At 64.4% G+C, this 17,867-nt stretch overlaps 2 protein-coding genes and 1 long non-coding RNA gene across 8 annotated transcripts in view; 2 read left to right on the top strand and 1 right to left on the bottom strand.

Annotated features, from left to right (window-relative positions):
- The window catches only part of SECTM1 (secreted and transmembrane 1), a 9,968-nt gene extending 7,778 nt beyond the window's left edge, over nt 1-2,190 (top strand). The window contains exons 5-7 of one of the 6 annotated variants that reach the window (XM_014586714.2): nt 1,325-1,391; nt 1,507-1,664; nt 1,781-1,901. In XM_014586714.2, the coding sequence (XP_014442200.1) occupies nt 1,325-1,391; nt 1,507-1,664; nt 1,781-1,809 (254 nt within the window). In that variant the 3' untranslated portion in view covers nt 1,810-1,901. Of the gene's footprint in view, nt 1-1,324; nt 1,392-1,506 lie in introns of all 6 variants that reach the window. The other 5 variants (XM_014586715.2, XM_006145604.3, XM_006145603.3 and 2 more) reach the window with 5 other exon arrangements.
- Nucleotides 2,191-2,517: 327 nt separating this feature from the next.
- On the top strand, nt 2,518-5,670 carry CD7 (CD7 molecule). The gene is made up of 4 exons (XM_006145606.3): nt 2,518-2,939; nt 3,717-4,043; nt 4,247-4,368; nt 5,296-5,670. The coding sequence occupies exons 1-4, from the start codon at nt 2,813-2,815 to the stop codon at nt 5,401-5,403; spliced, it is 684 nt and encodes a 227-aa protein (XP_006145668.1). The 5' UTR covers nt 2,518-2,812; the 3' UTR covers nt 5,404-5,670.
- A 2,488-nt stretch (nt 5,671-8,158) lies between these two features.
- Nucleotides 8,159-8,520, bottom strand: LOC106734608 (uncharacterized). Its single transcript, XR_001370171.2, has 2 exons — nt 8,479-8,520; nt 8,159-8,292 (listed from the first exon to the last, which is right to left on the bottom strand). It is a non-coding gene; the product is annotated as an uncharacterized LOC106734608 (long non-coding RNA).
- Between the last annotated feature and the right edge of the window lie 9,347 nt (nt 8,521-17,867).

Below are 17,867 nucleotides of genomic sequence, written 5' to 3' on the forward strand. Positions count from 1 at the left end.
GCCCCGCAGGCGGGGGCGGGCGTCTCGACCCCCCTGGGAGGGCAGTAGCAGGAGGAAGTGCCTGGGGAGGGCCGGAGGCCCAGGGCACAGGCCCACAGAGGGCAGGCCTGGGTTCCAGCAAAACAGGACAGAGAAGGCAGTCCCCAGAGCAGCTGGGCCCACGGGTGGGGGTGCAGAGGGGACTGCAGCCAACCAGGGTCCACCACCCGGACCTCCCAGGCCGGCTTGGGGTGAGGCTGCCCCGCCCTGAGCTCCTCGTGCTCCCCAGGCTCCCTGTGCTCTCTGTGCTCCCTGAGCTCCCCGAGCTCCCTGTGCTCCCCAGGCTCCCTGTGCTCCCTGTGCTCCCTGGGCTCTCCGTGCTCCCGGCTCTCCGTGCTCCCCGAGCTCCCTGTGCTCCCCAGGCTCTCTGTGCTCCCTGATCTCCTCGTGCTCCCTGTGCTCCCTGAGCTCCCTGGGCTCTCTATGTTCCCTATGCTCCCCGAGCTCCCCGAGCTCCTCAGGCTCCCCGTGCTCCCCAAGATCCCTGTGCTCCCTGAGCTCCCCGTGCTCCCCGGGCTCCTCGTGCTCCTTGTGCTCCCCGAGCTCCCTATGCTCCCCGAGCTCCCCAGGCTCCCCGTGCTCCCCCGATCTCCCTGTGCTCCCCGGGCTCTCCGTGCTCCCTGGGCATAGGGCCGTGCCCCCTGCACTGTGGCTCCCAGTCAGCTCCCAGCTGGCCCCTGGTGGCCACAGAGATGGCTCCCCAGATGCGAGGACTCCCAGGCTCCCCAACCTGGCCCCAGCAGCCCTGGCTCCCATGTCCTGCTCTGAGCTCTTAGCAAGGGTGTACTCCCCAGAACCCCTCCCGACTCATCCCTGGTCCCCCCAACTCCCTCCCTTCCCTGGGGAATGACCCCTACTCACCCATGCCCTCCTCACTCCACCCAGAGCCTGTGATGCGCACCGCACACCCGTCCTGACCCCGCACGCCCGTCCTGACCCCCAACCCTGCACGCCCATACCGACCCCGCACACCCGTCCCGACCCCCAACCTCGCACGCCCGTCCCTGACCTGCACGCCCGTCCCTGACCCCACACGCCCGTCCCTGACTCCTGGAGAAGACAAAGTGCCCAGCAGCAGCTGTGCAGGCGCCCTCCTGCCCCCCACCCCCTGCTCCCAGCCCCTCGGCATGGCTCCTCACTGAGCTCTGTGGTGGCTCCCCCACATGGTTCCAAACCACTTCCATCACTGAACTCTGGGTCAGCTTTGCCGCCCCCTGGGCTTGTGGAAACAGGGTGCCCTTGGATGCCCTGGGCTAGGGGTGACAGCAGGCTGGCCTCACCCCAGCATCTCCCTACAGAGCCCCAAGACCCAGAGACCGGAGGGGAAAGGGAGCTGCTCGGCTCTGCCCTCAGTAAGTGTTCCCACCGGGTCAGGGGCTCAGGCACGTCCTCGCACCCGCAGCCTCCCACTGCCCTGAGCCTCCCTGGGCCGCTGCCTCCCCCCAGACCTGCTTGCGTCTCCTCCAGCTCTCCTGGCAGAGGCCCAGCCGCAGACCCGGTCCGTGGTGGGGGCCGCCGTCCCCTCTCTCCTCGTCCTGGTCATCTGTGCCCTTGCCTGGTGGATGCTCCGTCAGGCCTAGAAGCCCATGCCGGTCAGAGTCCCTGCACCCAGGCCGGCTGGACGGGTGGGGACCTGGGGTGCCTTGGCCTCCCTCTGCCCCCAAACACACCCCTCCCTGGGGCTGGGGAGGTTGGGGCGGTGCAGGGCCCACCCAAGCCAACCCCACACCACTCTGGCCAGGTATGGGCCTGGACTGCCGCCTTCTCTAGACACCGAAGAGACACCCTCAGGGCCAGAGCCTGTTTTCCAGCAGAAGGGGCTCTTCGAGGACACGGGTTCTGCTCCTGCTGGCCTGGAGCACAGCAGGGACGGGAGATGGGGCCAGGCACAGGACTGGGCGCACCCCACCCTCCAGACGCAGAGGCTCTGAGCCCAGCAGGGGGCGCACTGCGGCCAGGGAGGTTGGCCAGGCAGCCTCCGACTCCCTCCCGTAGGGCCCCGTCCTTCCGGCCTCAGCCCTGCGGCTGTGTTTCTCTGTTGCTGGGAACAATTGTCCCCTTGGCACTGGAGGGCGAAAGGACCACATTAAACACCTTATAGAGTCTTCATAACGTGAATCCTCAAAATAAATAAAATCAATCAAAAAACCACTTAGCTGGGAAATTAATGTTTTAAGTGAAGAAACATAAACTTGGAAAGGGTTTCTCTAGTGTCCGTCACCTGAAGGTGACGCTGCCCTTGGCCTGGAAGAGTCCTAGACTGCCCAGTGGAGGCGTCCTGTCCGTGCACCGCTTGGTGACAAAGGCGCAGAGGCATGGCCCGGCCAGCCGTTACTTCATGGCCTCCTGCCAGGCCCTCTCAGGACCCTGCAACCCTTTCCTCTGCCCCCTGCACCCCTGCCCTGGGGCAGCACTAGCCCCACTGAAGGACCCGGCCCTGCACAGGCCTGCTCCCGTCTCCAGGGGCAACTCTCGGGGGGGACATGTAGGCCCATGGTGCATGGTCCCCTGCACGCCTGCACGCAGCAGCGCAGGTACCACCAGATCTGCCCCTCCTAAGAACCGGGGGAAGGGACAGGCCCGGTGGCACTAGGGACGCAGAGTCAGGGAGGGGACAAGGAGAGGGCCCGCCCACCTTGCTGGCCCCGCCTCCCTTCCTCTCCCCCTCAGCAACCTCTGGGAAGCCTCTCTGACCCCGTCACTGCCTGCTGCTCTAGCCCCACCTCCGCCCAGGATCAGCGGGAGGCAGTCTTCAGTCACTGTCACTGTCACCATGGGTGGTGCCTGGCGCCACAGTGGGAAGGCCTGCTGTCACCTTCGCTGGGCCGTGAGGAGCATGGTCTGGCTCCCGCTGCCCCTTCTCCTGGTGCTCGTCCTGCCTGGGGCTCTGGGCGCCCAAGGTAAGAGTTTCCTGGACCCTCGTGGCCACGGTCCCTCAGCAATGCCCCAGGTGGGCTCAGCGCCCCAGCAAGGGCCATCGCACGGCCCCCACCTGGGGCGCCCCTCCCAGGAAGGGATGGGAAGTGCGCCCACAGAGACCGGCCCTGAGCAGATGCCAGATGGCTGGGGGGGGGCAAAATGTGCAGCAGCCGGTGGCCCCTGCTCTGCCCTTCTCTGCCCCACGCCTCTCCTCCACAGTCAGCGGCGTCACCCTGGTCGTAAGAGGGCTCCGTTGTTAGTTTGTCAGCAGCTCCGCAGTGAGGGCGAGGTTCACAGCCCAGCCAAGGGGCGCCGGGTCTGGCAGCCGTCCTCGTGCAAACGCAAGGACAGCCACGGCCACTCGTGGTGAGACCGAGCTGGGTGGGCCTCGTGCCTGCGCTGAGGAGAGGGTGCCGTTGGTCAGGCGAGGGCTGTTCCCGGAAATCCCGTGGACAAGCTAGAATGCGCTCGGGCGTCTGGGAGAGGTGCAGGGAACGGAGGCACCAGCTCTGGAAAGAGCAGGCCAAGGGGAGAGGACGGTGACCACAGCCGTCTCAGGGGCGAGCAGACGGGCTGGAGAGTGGCGGGCTGCCCAGCCCAGGGCCGGCCGCTTTGGAAGGAGGAAGCCTGGGCTCCGACCCCGCAGTGCAGGGCAGGAGGGGTGCAGGCGGCCTGGCCCCCAGCTGGGCCTTCTCTCTCAGCTGGGCCGTCCTCTGCCCTGCTGGCTGCCCGGTGCTGACAGCGGGGCCCTTCCTTAGAGGTGCAGCAGACCCCCCGCTATGTGGTCGCCCCGGAGGGGGGCTCCGTGAGCCTCACCTGCTCCACCCGCGGGCCGCTGCTGGGGCTCTACCTGGAGCCGCACTGGCCCCGGGTCGCAAACGCCATCTACTACGAGGACGGGAAGGAGCCCACCGTGGATGAGCGCTTCCACCGCCGTGTCAGCTTCTCGGGGTCACAGGGCAACCTGACCATCACCCTGCACCACCTGCAGCTGGCTGACTCGGGTGCCTACACCTGCCAGCCCATCACAGAAGGCCATAGCCTTAGCCCTAGACCGAAAGCCAGCACGCTGGTCGTGGTGACAGGTGAGGCATGTGCCGCCCGGTCCCCTCCGCCTACCACTGGCCAGCCAGGTCCTACAGCCCCCACCCCCAGCCTCCTCCAGGGAGTCTCCTAGATTGCCCCCCACCCCACCTCCTCGGCTTCTCTCTGTCCTGAACCCTGAATGGGGTTTCCATAACCTGGGAGAGTACCCTCTTGCCAAGGGCCTCTCCGCTCCTCTTCCCAGAAAAACCGTCTGGAGGGGCACACAGATGCCAAGAGTCCCTTGCCCTCCCGGCCGGCCTCGCTGTGGTCTCCTTCCTCGTCGGGCTGAGCCTGGGTCTGGTGTGTGTGCTCAGAAGGACACAGGTCAGTGTGAGCCCCCATGAGAGCAGGGGGGGAGGGAGCAGCGTGGACCCCGGGCGTCCACGCCATGTCCCCTGCAGGGAGCTCGCCAGGTAGAGGGCGGGGGAGGAGCGGCCACAGGCATGGGCCAGGGAGTGCCCTGTGCTGGGACACTGAGAGGGAGGGGACAGCCCAGACAGTGAGGGGCCGCTGGCAGGTCCAATGTGAGCCCGTGTGAGACGGTGTGTGAGCCCACGTGAGACTGAGTGTGTGTGTCTATGCATGAGCTGGTATGAGACTGTGTGTGCACGTGTGAGCATGTGTGAGCCTGCATGAAACTGAGCGTGTCCACACGTGAGCCTGCGTGAGGCTCTGTGTACACACACATAAGCCTGTGTGGGACTGAGTGTGTGTGCACGTGTGAGCATGTGTGAGGCTGAATTGCATGCCCACATGCGTGTGTGAAGCTGGGCACGTGTGTGTGTGTGCTGAGTGGGCATATGCTGGCAGTGTGCAAGGCCAGCAGGCGGAGGACTGGGTAGTGGCCACTTCTGCCCGCGTCCCTCAGCTGCCTGCTGCCCTTCCTTTGGGTCCGGAGAAGCCGCTTGCACGCAGAGACCTGGGGCGCTGGTGGAGGCCCCGGGAACTGGCCGGCCCAGACCTGGGGTAAAAACGAGAAGTCTCCCAGGGGGTGTTGAGGGAAGCAGGTGCCAGGAGCGCTCAGGCCGGGTGGGAGACGTAGTGGCCACTTCTGCCCTCGTCCCTCAGCTGCCTGCTGCCCTTCCTTTGGGTCCGGAGAAGCCGCTTGCACGCAGAGACCTGGGGCGCTGGTGGAGGCCCCGGGAACTGGCCGGCCCAGACCTGGGGTAAAAACGAGAAGTCTCCCAGGGGGTGTTGAGGGAAGCAGGTGCCAGGAGCGCTCAGGCCGGGTGGGAGACGAGGCTCTCTCAGATGCAGGACGCCTGTCGGCGGACAGACAGACGCTCGGCCTGCGTGGTGTATGAGGACATGTCCTGTACCCGCCCCAACGCGCTGTCCAGCCCCAACCTGTACCAGTGAGCCGGCGGGCACCGTGGGCCCTGCCTCGCCGCCCCAAGCACTGCCCGGTGGAGCTCGCCAGGCCCGGCCAGCCCAGCCGGGCTGGGAGCCCCCTTCAGGAAGCCTCCGAGGCGACGAGTCTGTACCAGGGCCAGGCGGGCTTCTCCGTTGGGCCAGCTCTAGCCCTGGGCCTCTCGCCCTCCGGCAGGCGCCCAAGCCAGGGCGGCCCAGCAGAGGGGTGAGAGGAGCGCACCTGCCTTGGCAGAAATAAAACACTGTTCTTCCCTGGCTGGCTCCTTTCTCAGCCTGCAGCCCCCACATCTACCCGGGCTCCCTGCAGCGTGGGCCCCGTGTGCGAGGCCGCGGGGGAGGGGCAGGAGAGAAGCTGGGTGTCCGTACCCACCCAGGAGTCCAGCAGCCTGGAGAAGGGGTGGGTGACCTTCGGCAGCCCCTGGCACCAGCTCCCGGTCCCCTCAGTCCCCACACTGAAGCTCCAGACCCCTCCTTACCACAGAGGCCCTTGGGGAAAAAGACTTGTCTACCATGCGGAGTCCTGCCCTGGTTGGAGCTGCACCTGGGGACAGGCACCTGGGGACAGGGGTGGGGGCATAGGGCCAGGCCGGACACAGTGGGGCTGCCGGGTGCCCCCACCTGTCACCGCCCCCTGGCACCACCAAAGGAGCAGGGGTGCAGGGGCACAGCGGGGTCTCTGTGCCCTCCCTGCCTCTCCCCGCCCCTCCACAGAGTACGGTGGTGGCCGCAGAGGAGAGCGTGCTGCCAGTGAGCTCGGTGGTCCTGCGGGGGCCACGGCATGGCCCAGCCCGAGGACGCCCTGCCAGCCTCCCCTCCAGGAACCTTAGCAAACAGGGGGACGGGCAGACAGAGAGACAGAGGGCACCTGAGAGACACAGACGGTAGAAGAGGAGCGTCCCGGAACGAGAGAGCTGTAAGGGGTGCATGTCATGGCAGCTCACGGGGCCAGCGGGAGGCATGGACACCCTGCCCGCGGCGAGACCCTACGACTCGGACTCCGGACTTTCCAGGGGACAGGGGAATAACACGTGGAAACAGAAAGCAAAGGCCTGGCCCTGGAGCGTCCTAGCCAGCCAAATTGTCACAAAGGGAAAGGATGTAAGAAAGACCCCAGGCTTCTTAGGGCTCCAGACGCAGTGGCAGGACTCGACCTTGACTCTCTGGAGGAAGTGCTTCAGGAGGAAGGGCGTGCACAGGCTGAGCACGAGACAGGGCCATCAGATAGAGCTTGCTTCTGTCCGAGATAGCTGCTCCAGAGGGCTCGCGCGTCCGCCACGGCGGCGGGGAGGCGGAGGGACGCGAGAACATGCTGAGACACTTCTCAGAGGAAGACACAGGTTAAGGAATCAAGCCGGTCGTGGCCGGCTGGCGTGGTGGCTAAGGAACTGGGCTCCCACACGGCTCAGCACGGTTCGAGTCCTGGACCTGGCACCTTGGGGAGTGATTTCTCGCTCTCTCTTCCTCTGTCTCTCTCGAGGGGAGCACATGTATCCTATGGGGGAGGAAACCTCCAATAAAAAGAAAGAAACCGCCCTGGGCAGACGAGCAGGCACAGGTGGAAGAGCAGTCACACTGAGCCCAGGCCGACGGAGAGGTCTACGCAGTAAAAACAGGAGAAAGACCGAAAGTGTAGTTCATGGAAACTGGGAAAAGGCGAGAGAGAGTCTCGATTTAACAGGCGAAAGAGCAACCGTCACGACCACAGGAATTAGAACAGAGCTGAACAGGCGTCTCTGTGACCAGTGTAGACAGGCAGGCTCTCCAGTTAGAGCTAAAGGGCAGCTCCCGGCAGCACCTGTCCTTGGCCGCGCAGGACCGGGGCACCCAGGGGACAGCCCGGGGACTTCACCGTGAGCACCGGGGGCCAGGTGGAGTTGGCAGAGAGAAGCAGGTCAGCGTGCGAGCGGGGTGTCAACGCCCCGTGGGGACGTCGGGGACTGGCTACATGCTTCAGACAGAAAACCCGCAGCGGGGTGCATAGGCCCAGGCCCATGTCCCATGTGTCCCGATACACGCATGTCGCGTTCTGCCACGAGTGGGACGCAGGAAGACGCACTTGGGACTGGAAAGGATGACGGAGGAGTCAATGAGAGCCTGCTTAGGAGAGAAACGGGAAAGCAGAGTCGGAAACGGGCTGCTCCCCAGAGGCGAGGTCCACTCGGGCTGAGCATCCGAGCAGCTCTGAGCACGGAGCCCGCCTGCCCCGGCCTCACCCACCCTCCTCACGCCTGGCTCCAGGCCCTGCCCCAACCCGGGGTGAGCCACAAGCAGCGAGGGCTGTCCCCTCCGAGCTCCGAGCTGCCAGCCCCTGTCCCTCCCCGGTCTGCCCGGAGTCTAGCAGCTGCGGCAGCCTGGAGAGCCACGCGGGAGCAGGAAGGGCAGGAAGAGGCCGTCCTGGGCGTTAAAAACAAGAGCAAGCGAGAACCAGGATTTCAAATACAAAACCAACTACATTTGTCCTAAAGGACGTGAGACATGAAAAAGAGAGGGAAGACCTCGCCTCTGCCACCCAGTGACAGCCACACTGTGTTGTCACTCGGCACTCGGGCATAGTAATGGCTAGGGAGACACGAACCGCCTCCAAGCGCAGACGACAGGAGCCGCCTCAAGGGGCACACAGACAGCGCGGGGGACAGCGCGGGCACCGGCACGGGGGCCCCAGTGGAAGCAGGGCTTCAGTTCGGTGGGGCCTCAGCTATGCGCGTTAAGGGGCTCCCCAGGGGTGCAAACACGAAGCAACAAATCATGACAGAACGCTTATTTACTTAGGGTGAGAAAGGAAATTCCAACCGTTTTAGTGAACTGACACCTCTAACATCACTGGCGGCTGCTGGGTGACGACGACTTCAGCTGGTCATGCTTCTGTGATGGAATTTTCTAGAAAAAGACTAGGCGTGTCATTGCATGTGGACACAGCCCGGGCTGGGGGCCGCTCCTGGCAGTCCAGGTGAGCTCTGCTGCTGGCGGTAGGCCGGCCTCGCAGCCTCGTGCGACACACGCCAGGGCTCAGAGCATTCTTTTCTTCTTTCTGAGAGGTTTTTGCTATAGGGCATGTGCGCTTACCAGAGAGACAGAGACAGAAGGCAAGAGATCCCTCCCAGGGAGGATGGCCACACCGCAATCCCTTCTCCTCCATCCTCCTCTTGGGATCTTGGGCACACATGTGCCCGGCGTGAGTTTAAGCCACCGGGTTTGGGACTCGATCCTCAGTTGACTGCACGGGAGTTCAGCGACATAGCCATTACACCAACTGCTGGTCCCAGAAAATTCTATGTTTCAAAATTCTCATAAAAAAAGCAGGGAAGGGCTTGACTCCATCTGGGGCCCGGGGGTGGCACGCGTGTCGGCGGCGTGCTGGGCAGAGAGCACATGCAACAGGGGCGCGGTTCTGGCCACATGCACCTCACGGCCAGGCCACGCCTGGGCACATCTGATGCCAAGCACCAGGGGACGCAAGTGTCCCTGAGCCCAGTGGCCAGCCTGCACCTCCCTGTCCACAGCCTGAGCGTCGTCTCAGTGCTGGGTGTGCTTGGGAGAAAGCTAGAGGCCAGAGGAGCACCGGGGCAGCCTGCGGGGTAAGCGCGTGTCCCTGCAGGCCGGAGATTGGACGTCCAAAGTCACGGAGGCACCAGGGTGGTCCCAGCCCCCATGCCCAGGCTGCTGGCTCTCAGGGATGCCAGGCTCAGGGCAGCACCACTCCGGCTTTCCCTGGCGTGACGTCTGCGTCTCTGTGACGGGGCCCCTTTCTTCCCACAAGAGGCCACTCAGGGGCCAGCAGATAGATAGCAGTTACGTCCCTAGACTCCCGTGTGGCTGACGTGGTTCAAGTCCCGGACCCTATGGCTTGGAATTCACGCCAGGCACCTATGCGTGCGTGCCCAAGATCCCAGGAGGAGAATGGAGAAGGGATCTTGACGCGGCCATCCCCAGGGGTGATTCCTCACCTTCCTCTCACTGTCGCGCTCTCTCTGGTGGGTGCATGTGCCCTAAGGCAAAAACAAAATAAAAAAAGATGCCATTCCTGAAGTGAGGCTGCCGGTGACCTTCGAGACTCCATTATGTTGCCAGGGCCCTGTCCCTAACAAGGTCCTGTCACAAGTCCTAGGGAGACACCGCTGTCCAGTGTGCCTCTCCCGCCCTGGCAGCTCTGGGGAGGACACTCGCCTGGGCACTCCAGGGTGCAGCACCCTGCTCAGCCCCCTCGGCCCACCCTGGGGTGCACAGGAGTCAGAGATCCGGATGGATCGTGCCCAAGTGTCTTCAGCAAATCTGGCAGCACCCTGACCTTGGGCCCCGGGAGCCTAGGGAGGCTGTCCACTGAGCCCAGGGCCCTGCAGCGTGGGGTGTGGGGGTGCACTTCCTGTTGCAGGAGGGGGAGGGGCTGGCGCAAAGCCCTCTGAGTTGGACTCCTCCCCCTCTTGGGGGCTTTCCCCTGGGGTCTTGCTGTGAGCCAGGACCACCCCCAAGCCCTTGTCCCAGGGCAGGAACTTCCAGCCCCAGCCCCACAGGCCCTGTCTGCCACAGGCTGGCTCTGGCCCGCTGGGTCAGGACTCCCCATGCGACGCCAGCCCTGGACGGTGGCTGCAGGCTGAGTGTGAGCGGGGCTGTGGTGGTGACGGGAAACTGTCCAGGGGCTGTGAAGGCCACGCCAGGGGCAGGCCCCCAAGTGAGCAGGTCACCCCCGCACGAGAGATGCTGACAGCCCTTGCTCTACCTGGTGCGGTCGGGGTGCCGGGGCCTGTCGCCACGGAGTCGCTCTCAGGCCCAGCACCCCATGGTGGCAGCTGATTCACACTGGGTTCACACCCGGGGCTATGGTGGGGCGGGAAGGACCCAAGGCCGGTGGCCCCACGCGGTCTCACTAGCAGCCGTGCAACAGGCAGGCAAGTGACGTGTGCACCCCCCACCTCCACAGAGCTGCACCCAGGGGCCGCGGGCAGCCTCGGGGTCAGCCCTGCACAGGTCCTCCCCACCCCACGCGCCCTCCCTCCCTGCGGCTGTAGTCCCTGAGCCTCTGAGCCTCTGCCCTTGCCCTGACAAGCCCCACGGGGTCCTCCTTAAAGGGCCTGTGGTGGCCACCACTCCTCCTCCCCACCCCACTGCCATCTGTCCCCTGCAGGCCAGCTGGCACCGGGGGCTCAGCCACGCTGCCTTCCAATGGCGTCACACAGTCCTTCCCTGCGCGGCCTCCCAGGGCCCACGGTGCAGCCGGGAAAGGACCTGAGAGGACAGGAGCAGGGTTAAGTGGAGGGGCCGGCCCACGGCCTAGTGGTGGAAGGGAGCTGGGACCCACACGGCCGACCACACGGCCTGCTACCGAGGTAGCTCGTACCCAGCCCCCCGACAGGGCTGAAATGGAGCTGGATTGCAGCATGACCACACGCCATGGCAGGCTCCCTCCCTCCCCCTCTCCCTGTTTCTCTCTGGCTAGCGGGCATCCCTGAGCAGAGTCGAACTGAGGCCTAGGGGTGGAGGAAGCATGGCCCCGGCGGCTGGTGTGGATCTGGCGTGGCCAGGCCCACTGCGGCGTGGACAGGAGCACACCAGCCGGCCCCCCTGTGGCCCTGCCACGGGGCTCTCGGTGCTCAGAGCCCAGGACCCAGAGCTCGGCCAGGCAGAAAGCCAGGGAAGAGCAGGTGCTGCCAGAGGGCGCCTGCCCCGCCCTCTCCCAACCCGTCCCAATGCCACTTCCTGTTTCTCACGGGCGGGCAGGATCCCCACACCACATCCTGCCCGTCCTGAAGACGCACTTTTTCTGAGATGATGCTCAGCTCATAGCAGCCCGCCCCCGCCCCCGTCCTCCATGCTGGGGGCCCCCCACCAGGAGTCCCACCCCCTCTCCCATGGCAGCAGCACGGCCGGGACTCGCCCATCCCAGGCCAGGGGAGGATGCCGCCTGCTAGACCAACTGGCCCCAGTGGAGGGTGGCCAGGACGGACCCAGCCCTGCGGGAGGGATTTCACTTGGGGGACGGTGGGCATGCCCTCCCCCTCGAAACCCAACTGAGGCCGTGGAGCCGTAGTGGTCATGGCATCCTCTGTGCACTGGGGACCTGGGCAGTTCTAGCCCCCTCTGCAGGCCAGGGGCAGGGGGTAAGTTCGTGTCTTCTGGTTTGGCCTAGTGCAGGCTGGTGACCCGACTCGGCCCTCGTGAGAGCCTTGACTTGGCCACCCACCACCCGACCACAGCTCACACCGAGGGGAGGGGCCTGGGCAGCCGCAAGCCAGACAGACAAACTGACAGCCACAGGCCTGGGGTCAGCTCCCAGAGCCCAGCCGTCCCGTCACGGGGCCACCCAGCCCTGCACGCAATAGGTGTCTAGTCTCCTGCTCAGAGCTCGAGGTGGACAGACTCCCAGAGCAGGCACCGGGTCCACCTGCCTGGGCCTGAAGGCACAGTGGGGAAAGCCACCCCGAGCCCAATTGCCGGGGCCTACACCCGCCAGGGCGCCTGGCCCACACAGCCCCTCAAGGGAGGGCAGGCCATTGGCACGTGGCCACCTGGACACGACCCCTCCTGCTCAGGGCGAGCCTGGCACCAGGCAGTGGCTGCATCCCCGCCCTCACCCTCTGCCCACCGAGGGGCTGCCGGAGGTCACCAAAGAGGTAGCCCCCACGGTGCGCCAGACACCAGGACCTGTCCATGCAGCAGTCCTCTGCCCGGGGGCCCCTCAGGCAGACCCCATCTGGTGAGCCCAGGCCCAGCCCCTCTGCATACCCCTCCTCGCGTCCCCCGGGGGACTCACGTTGGTGGGGGGGGACACAGAAGACAACGCCTCCACTCCCAGCAGGGATCCGAGAGCCTGGTGCAGCGACAGAGGTCACCTGCCCGGGTGCAAGGTCCAGCTGCAGGGCTGCTTGCCCCGTGACCAGTCATGGGACACACACTGTCTGGTCCTGTCATCGAGCCTGGGCGGTGGCACTTGTGGCATGCTGGTCACAACTGCCAGAGCAAGCTGGGAAGGTTGGCTCCGACCACAGGCTGCGCCCTCGCCCTCTCCTGGGACAGCGTGTGCACCCAGGTTGGTCCTCAAGCACGCTGAGACCAGGCCTGGACCTGTGCCTGCCCCAGGCCTTTCCCCCATGCTGGGCGCCGCCTTCTGGAACCCCCTTTCTGGCCCAGGAGGCTGCTGCACCTTCCCTCACCCCGAGGGCACCTGAGGGCTCCGAGCTGGAGCTGCCGTCCCTGCTCCAGGCGTCCAGGCTGCTTAGGGGTGGAGGGACCCTCCTGCCCAGCCCATGGCCTGGCCCCTGCCCGCCTTGGCCCAGCACTGCAGCACCGTTCAGCATGGCCTCCTCCCCGACCCCCAGGAGCTCCTTCCCGGCAGAGCCCACTCCGTGGGCCCAAGGCTTCTCTGCAAGCAGAGGTGCAGCTGCTCTACACGCGGGGCAGGGCTGGCCGCGCTGCTTGGAGCCCCTGCCTCTCCCCTGCAGAAGTCCTCCAGGCCTGCCCCAGGCCAGCCCCATGAGCTGGGCCTGCCACAGAAGGCCTTTACCAGCAGGTGACCATTCGGGGGGCAGCTCCCTCAGCACCTCAGCCGACGGGTCCCCAGGCCCTGTGGAGGTTGTAACCACCCTACGTGGCTCCGCGGGCCTGCCTGTGCTCCCAGAAGGGCCGCCTGCCCTCTGGTGGCAGGACCTGGCAGGGCGGGGAGGCAGCCCAGCAGGTGCTTCCGGGGGCAACACTGGGCTCCGGGAGGGAGAGGCCGAGGCTGGTCTAGTCGGAGCCCACTGCGGCCAGAGGCGGCTCCTCCCCCAGGGCACCTTCAGGGCATTCTCCAGTGGGCTGCTGCGGTCCCCCCAGGACTGTCCCCTGTCCTGGAGAATCCTGCTACCCCCAGACATAGTGCATGATTTGAGGCAGTCAGTGTGGGAACCCCAGAGCTGGGGATGTTAAAAAAAAGGGGGGCCAGCAGGGGGCGTGGTGGTTAGGGCACTGGACTCCCACATGGCCAACCACAGTTCTAGTCCTGGACTTGGCAGCTTGCTTTCTCAGTTTTCCTGCCTCTCTCTCTGTCTGTCTCTCTCTCAGTGTGGGGTGTGACGTGCACTGTAACTGTCCTCACCACCCATTACGGAGTTTCTGAAATCAGGGCCAGCGCCGGCGTGGTGGTTAAGCTGCTAGACTTCCACACGGCTAGCTGGGGTTCAAGTCTCGGTCTGGTGGCTTGAAGATCATGCCAGGCTCATGTGCGTGCGTCCCAAAATCCCGAGAGGAGCACGAAGGCGAAGGGGTTGTGGTGTGGCCATCCCCTGGGGAGTGACCTCCCACTTTCCTCTCCCTCTGTCTCTCTCTCCAGCAAGCACACAGGACGCAGCATCGGTGATGGTGGGGAACGGACCCTCTTCTCCAGGGGAGACTCGTCTCCCAGAGCAGAGGCGCACCATGAGGGCGGGCTGGAGTCGGGGCAGGCTGGCCCCTCCAGTCAGGGTGTAGGGGCAGCGACCCAGCAGGATGGCCAGGGTGGGAGGCCCGCACCGGCGACTCTGCCCAGGTCCCGCGTGGCCGAGTACACAGGATGCTTGGCCACTAGGGGGCACTCGAGTGGCCTCTGCAACCCACAAGTCAGGCCCCGCCCCGCCCGGCCCGGCCCCCCCCTGCCCCCCGCCGTTCGCACAGGTGAAACGGAGCAAGCGGATGGTGGTTCAGCGTACAGACTGCTGTCTGTCCTTAAACCTCTAGATGATCGCACACCCCAGTTTACGTTTAGATCGAATTCGAGGGTTATTTGGATATCACGGGGTCATGAGAACTGTTAACAGAGGAATAGCAGAGCAGGCAGCTGTGGGGCCTCCGCAGGCCACCGGGGCTCCCAGGCCTGCCGCCCCCGCCCCACCCCCCGGGGCTGCTCTTGGCCGGCACAGCAGGCTCCATGGCCTCCACAGTCAGGCTCTGTGCTGGACGCTTGAGCAGAAGCTCACACTGCCCCACCAGCTGAGCCTCTCGCGGGACACAGGGAGGGTCCTGGGCACCACAGGGACTGTGGCCACTGACCGCTGGGCAGCCCCGGGTGCACTAAGTCCGCACTGCTGGCTTTCTTTTTTTGGGGAGAGGGTTTTGCTATAGGGGTGTGCGCTCGCCAGACTGAGAGAGACAGAGAGACAGACAATGAGAAATCACCCCCCGTGGGGATGGCCACGCTGCAATCGCTTCTCCTCCATTCTCCTCTCAGGATCTTGGGCACGCACGCACACGCGCCTGGCGTGAGTTTAAGCCACCGGGTCCGGGACTTGAACCACGGTCGACTACGTGGGAGTCCAGCGACATAGCCATTACGCTATCTGCTGGTCCCACTGCTGGCTTTCTCTGCCCTTGCTTCCTTGCCACGGGCTCAGTGTCCCCACAGCCCGTCCCTGGCCATGTCATTGCCCACCGTGCCAGCAGACGCTGTTGGCCGACTCAGGGTGCTTGGCAGACCACGCTGGGTGGTGGCCTGGTGCGGAAGTGGGAAAAGAGTCTGTCCGCTGGGAGGGCCCTCACACGGGCTTCTGGGCAGGGCTGTGGGCAGCCCCGGCACACGTAAACCTGCTCCCCTTGCAGCTGGTGCAGCATGCACGTGCACCCACCCCGCCCGCCTCAGCCCTGCAGGGCGCCCTCAGTCGCCCTCTGCTCCCACCTGCCTCCTCCTCAAGCTGCCCTGCTGCCTGGACCGAGCCAGCCGCCACCACCAGGGGCCCGTGGCCACCTCCGGCAGGGGAGTGAGGGGCAGGAAGCGTTCATGGAAATGCAAGGGACTGAGACGTGGAAGCTGCCCATTGGCAAGCACAGGGCCGTAGAGACCCGCCGGCAGGGCCGGGCCTTCCAGGCATAGGAGCCAGCGAGGCGAGCCCCCGCCTGGGGCTGACCGTGCGAGACGGGCTGCTGGCTCACGGGCTCCGGCTCAGCCCGCTGTCACAGTGAGGCCCGCCTTCCTCTGACTCCCTGCCCACCGGTTTCGGCTCTGCCAGCCCAGGGCGGCTGGGGCGAGTTCTGACCTGGGCAGCCCAGACCTGGAAGGGGGTGCGTGCCCTGGGCAGGCAGGGACACTACAGGGCAGGAGTCCATGGGCTGTCCTTCCTCTCTCACCCTGCTCCTCCTGCAAGACAGTAAGAGGATCGATGGGCCAGACCCACGTGATGGAGCAGCAGGATCTCACCACGAGCAGAGATAAGGCCACTGAGAGTGTCTCCGCATCTTAGGAAGTGTCTTTTATTCTTCTGAAAAGCAGCCGACCACGGTTCGAGTCCCGGACCTGGTAGCTTAAACTCAAGCTGGGTGCGTGTGCATGTGTGCCCAAGATCCTGAGAGGAGAATGGAGAAGGGGTCGCGGCGTGGCCATACCCCCTGGGGGTCTCTGTCTTCTGGAGCACGTGCCCTATGGTAAAAACCTCTCCAAAAAAGGAAAAAAGAAAGAAAAGCAGCAGTATTTTTGGGCTCTCTTTGTACTCTGGAAAACTTGTAAGAATTATTCCAAAACTAACTGTATGGCCGAAGGGGAGCAGGTGGGCAGAGAAGGAAGGGGAGTGGGGGGCGGGGACAGAGAGAGGAAGAGGCAGGCAGTGACTAGTGAGTTACCGGCCTGCCTGGTGGGGATGAGGGCAGAGCGGTGTGCACCCCGTCGGCACTGTCACAGGCCCTGCAGCACGGCCGAAGCCAGCAGAGCGAGGGTCGACCCTAGACCTAAATGGAAACCACTACGCTTTTGAGCCAAGCTTCAAGTACTGGGATTTGAAAATGCCTTTACATCATAATCCATTTCCAGTGTCCCCCTGGGCATGACCTGGGACAGTCCACTTCTAGCACAGCGCTCTGGTGGGCGGCCTGCTCACAGTAGCCAGTGCACGGAGCCGCCCTAGTGTCTGTCAGCAGGTGAGTGGGCAAAGGACACGTCTCATGCACACTCACGCACACACACGTGCACTGGGACACTCAGGCTCGCACACTCGCACACACTAAGACACTCAGGCTTGCACACTTGCGCACATTGACACTCAGACTCACACTCGTGCACACTAATACACTCACTCACACACTCGTGCACACTAAGACACTCAGACTTGCACACTTGTGCACACACACAGACACTCAGACTCACACTCGTGTACACTAAGACACTCAAACTCACACTCGCACACACTAAGACAGACTCACACTCGTGCACACACGCACACAGACACTCAGGCTCGCACACTCGTGCACACACTCACACACTCATCAGACAGAATGCTATCCCTGAGTATGCACACATGCTTTCCATCCCGTATGAAAGAAGTTAAAACGACAAGAACTGCCATCATGGATGAGTCTGTTGACCTAACAAGTAACTTCAGGTCCAGTCACGGTGGTGCCAGTGATAGGGCACTGCACGGCCAGGGGCTACTTGGGAGTCCTGGGTTCAAGCCCTGGTCAGGAGGGGCAGTTTGGGACTGTGAGCTTAGCTAACTGGGAGCCCAGGCAGAGGGTCACAGAGACCCTGGGGAGACCCCTGCCTCCTGCCCCCTCCCTCACTCTTCCCCTCTCTTAAAGAAAGTGAACAATGGGACCAGCAGTTAGCGTAATGGCTATGTCGCTAGACTCCCCCCCCCGTAGTCGACTGCGGTTCGCGTCCCGGACCCGGTGGCTTAAACTCACACCGTGTGCGTGTGTGCCCAAGATCCCGAGAGGAGAATGGAGGAGAAGGGATTGCAGCGTGACCATCCCCCCTGGGGGTGATTTCTCGCTTTCTGTCTCTCTGTCTCTCTCTGTCTGGCGAGCGCACGAGCCCTATAGCGAAAACCTCTCCAAGAAAGAAAGAAAATGGACAAAAGAGCTCTTCTCAAAAGAAGAAACATTACTAGTTAGGAAAATGCAAATGAAAACCATGAGCTGCATCATATCTGTTACAACTAGAACAGCCACCGCGCTGCCCGTGGTATCTGCTGAATTACCAAAACAGAAACACTGAAAACCCCTGGGAAGATCGGCCATCCACGAGGTAATGCGCTGGGGCCGGGCTGGGAGGTGCGGGTCCCGCAGCCGGCGACCAGAACCCAGGGGCAGAAAATCCCTGGCCTTCCTGAAATACACCCCGCCAGGACTCCTCGGTAGGAACCAGGAAATAAAGAGAATTCAAAAACGACGTGCGTGGCGTTTATTCGCGGTAGCCGGGAGCAGAGGCAGCCTGAGCTGCCCACCACAACGGGGAGGGGGAGCGACGGCTGGGCGACGAAGAGGGGCGAGGCGGAGCCGCTCAAACCCCAAGACCGAGTGCGCTAACACTGGCCGCGCCGGAAACGGGCCCCGCGGGAGGGCCCGGGGCGCAGGGGCCGGCTCTGGGCGAGGCAGGTGCTGGCCGTTCTGCTGCGCCTTGTTCCTCGGCGATCGTGCGGCCCGGGCCCCACCCGCGGGGGTGCAGGTGCGGGGCACCTCGCATCTGGAGGCCACGCGGGCAGGCTCCTTATCCCCACCAGGACGCATTTAGGGGCTGGGCCACC

The sequence above is a fragment of the Tupaia chinensis genome, unplaced genomic scaffold, assembly GCF_000334495.1.
Source record: "Tupaia chinensis unplaced genomic scaffold, TupChi_1.0 Scaffold000159_1, whole genome shotgun sequence".
Classification (NCBI taxonomy): Eukaryota; Metazoa; Chordata; class Mammalia; order Scandentia; family Tupaiidae; genus Tupaia; species Tupaia belangeri.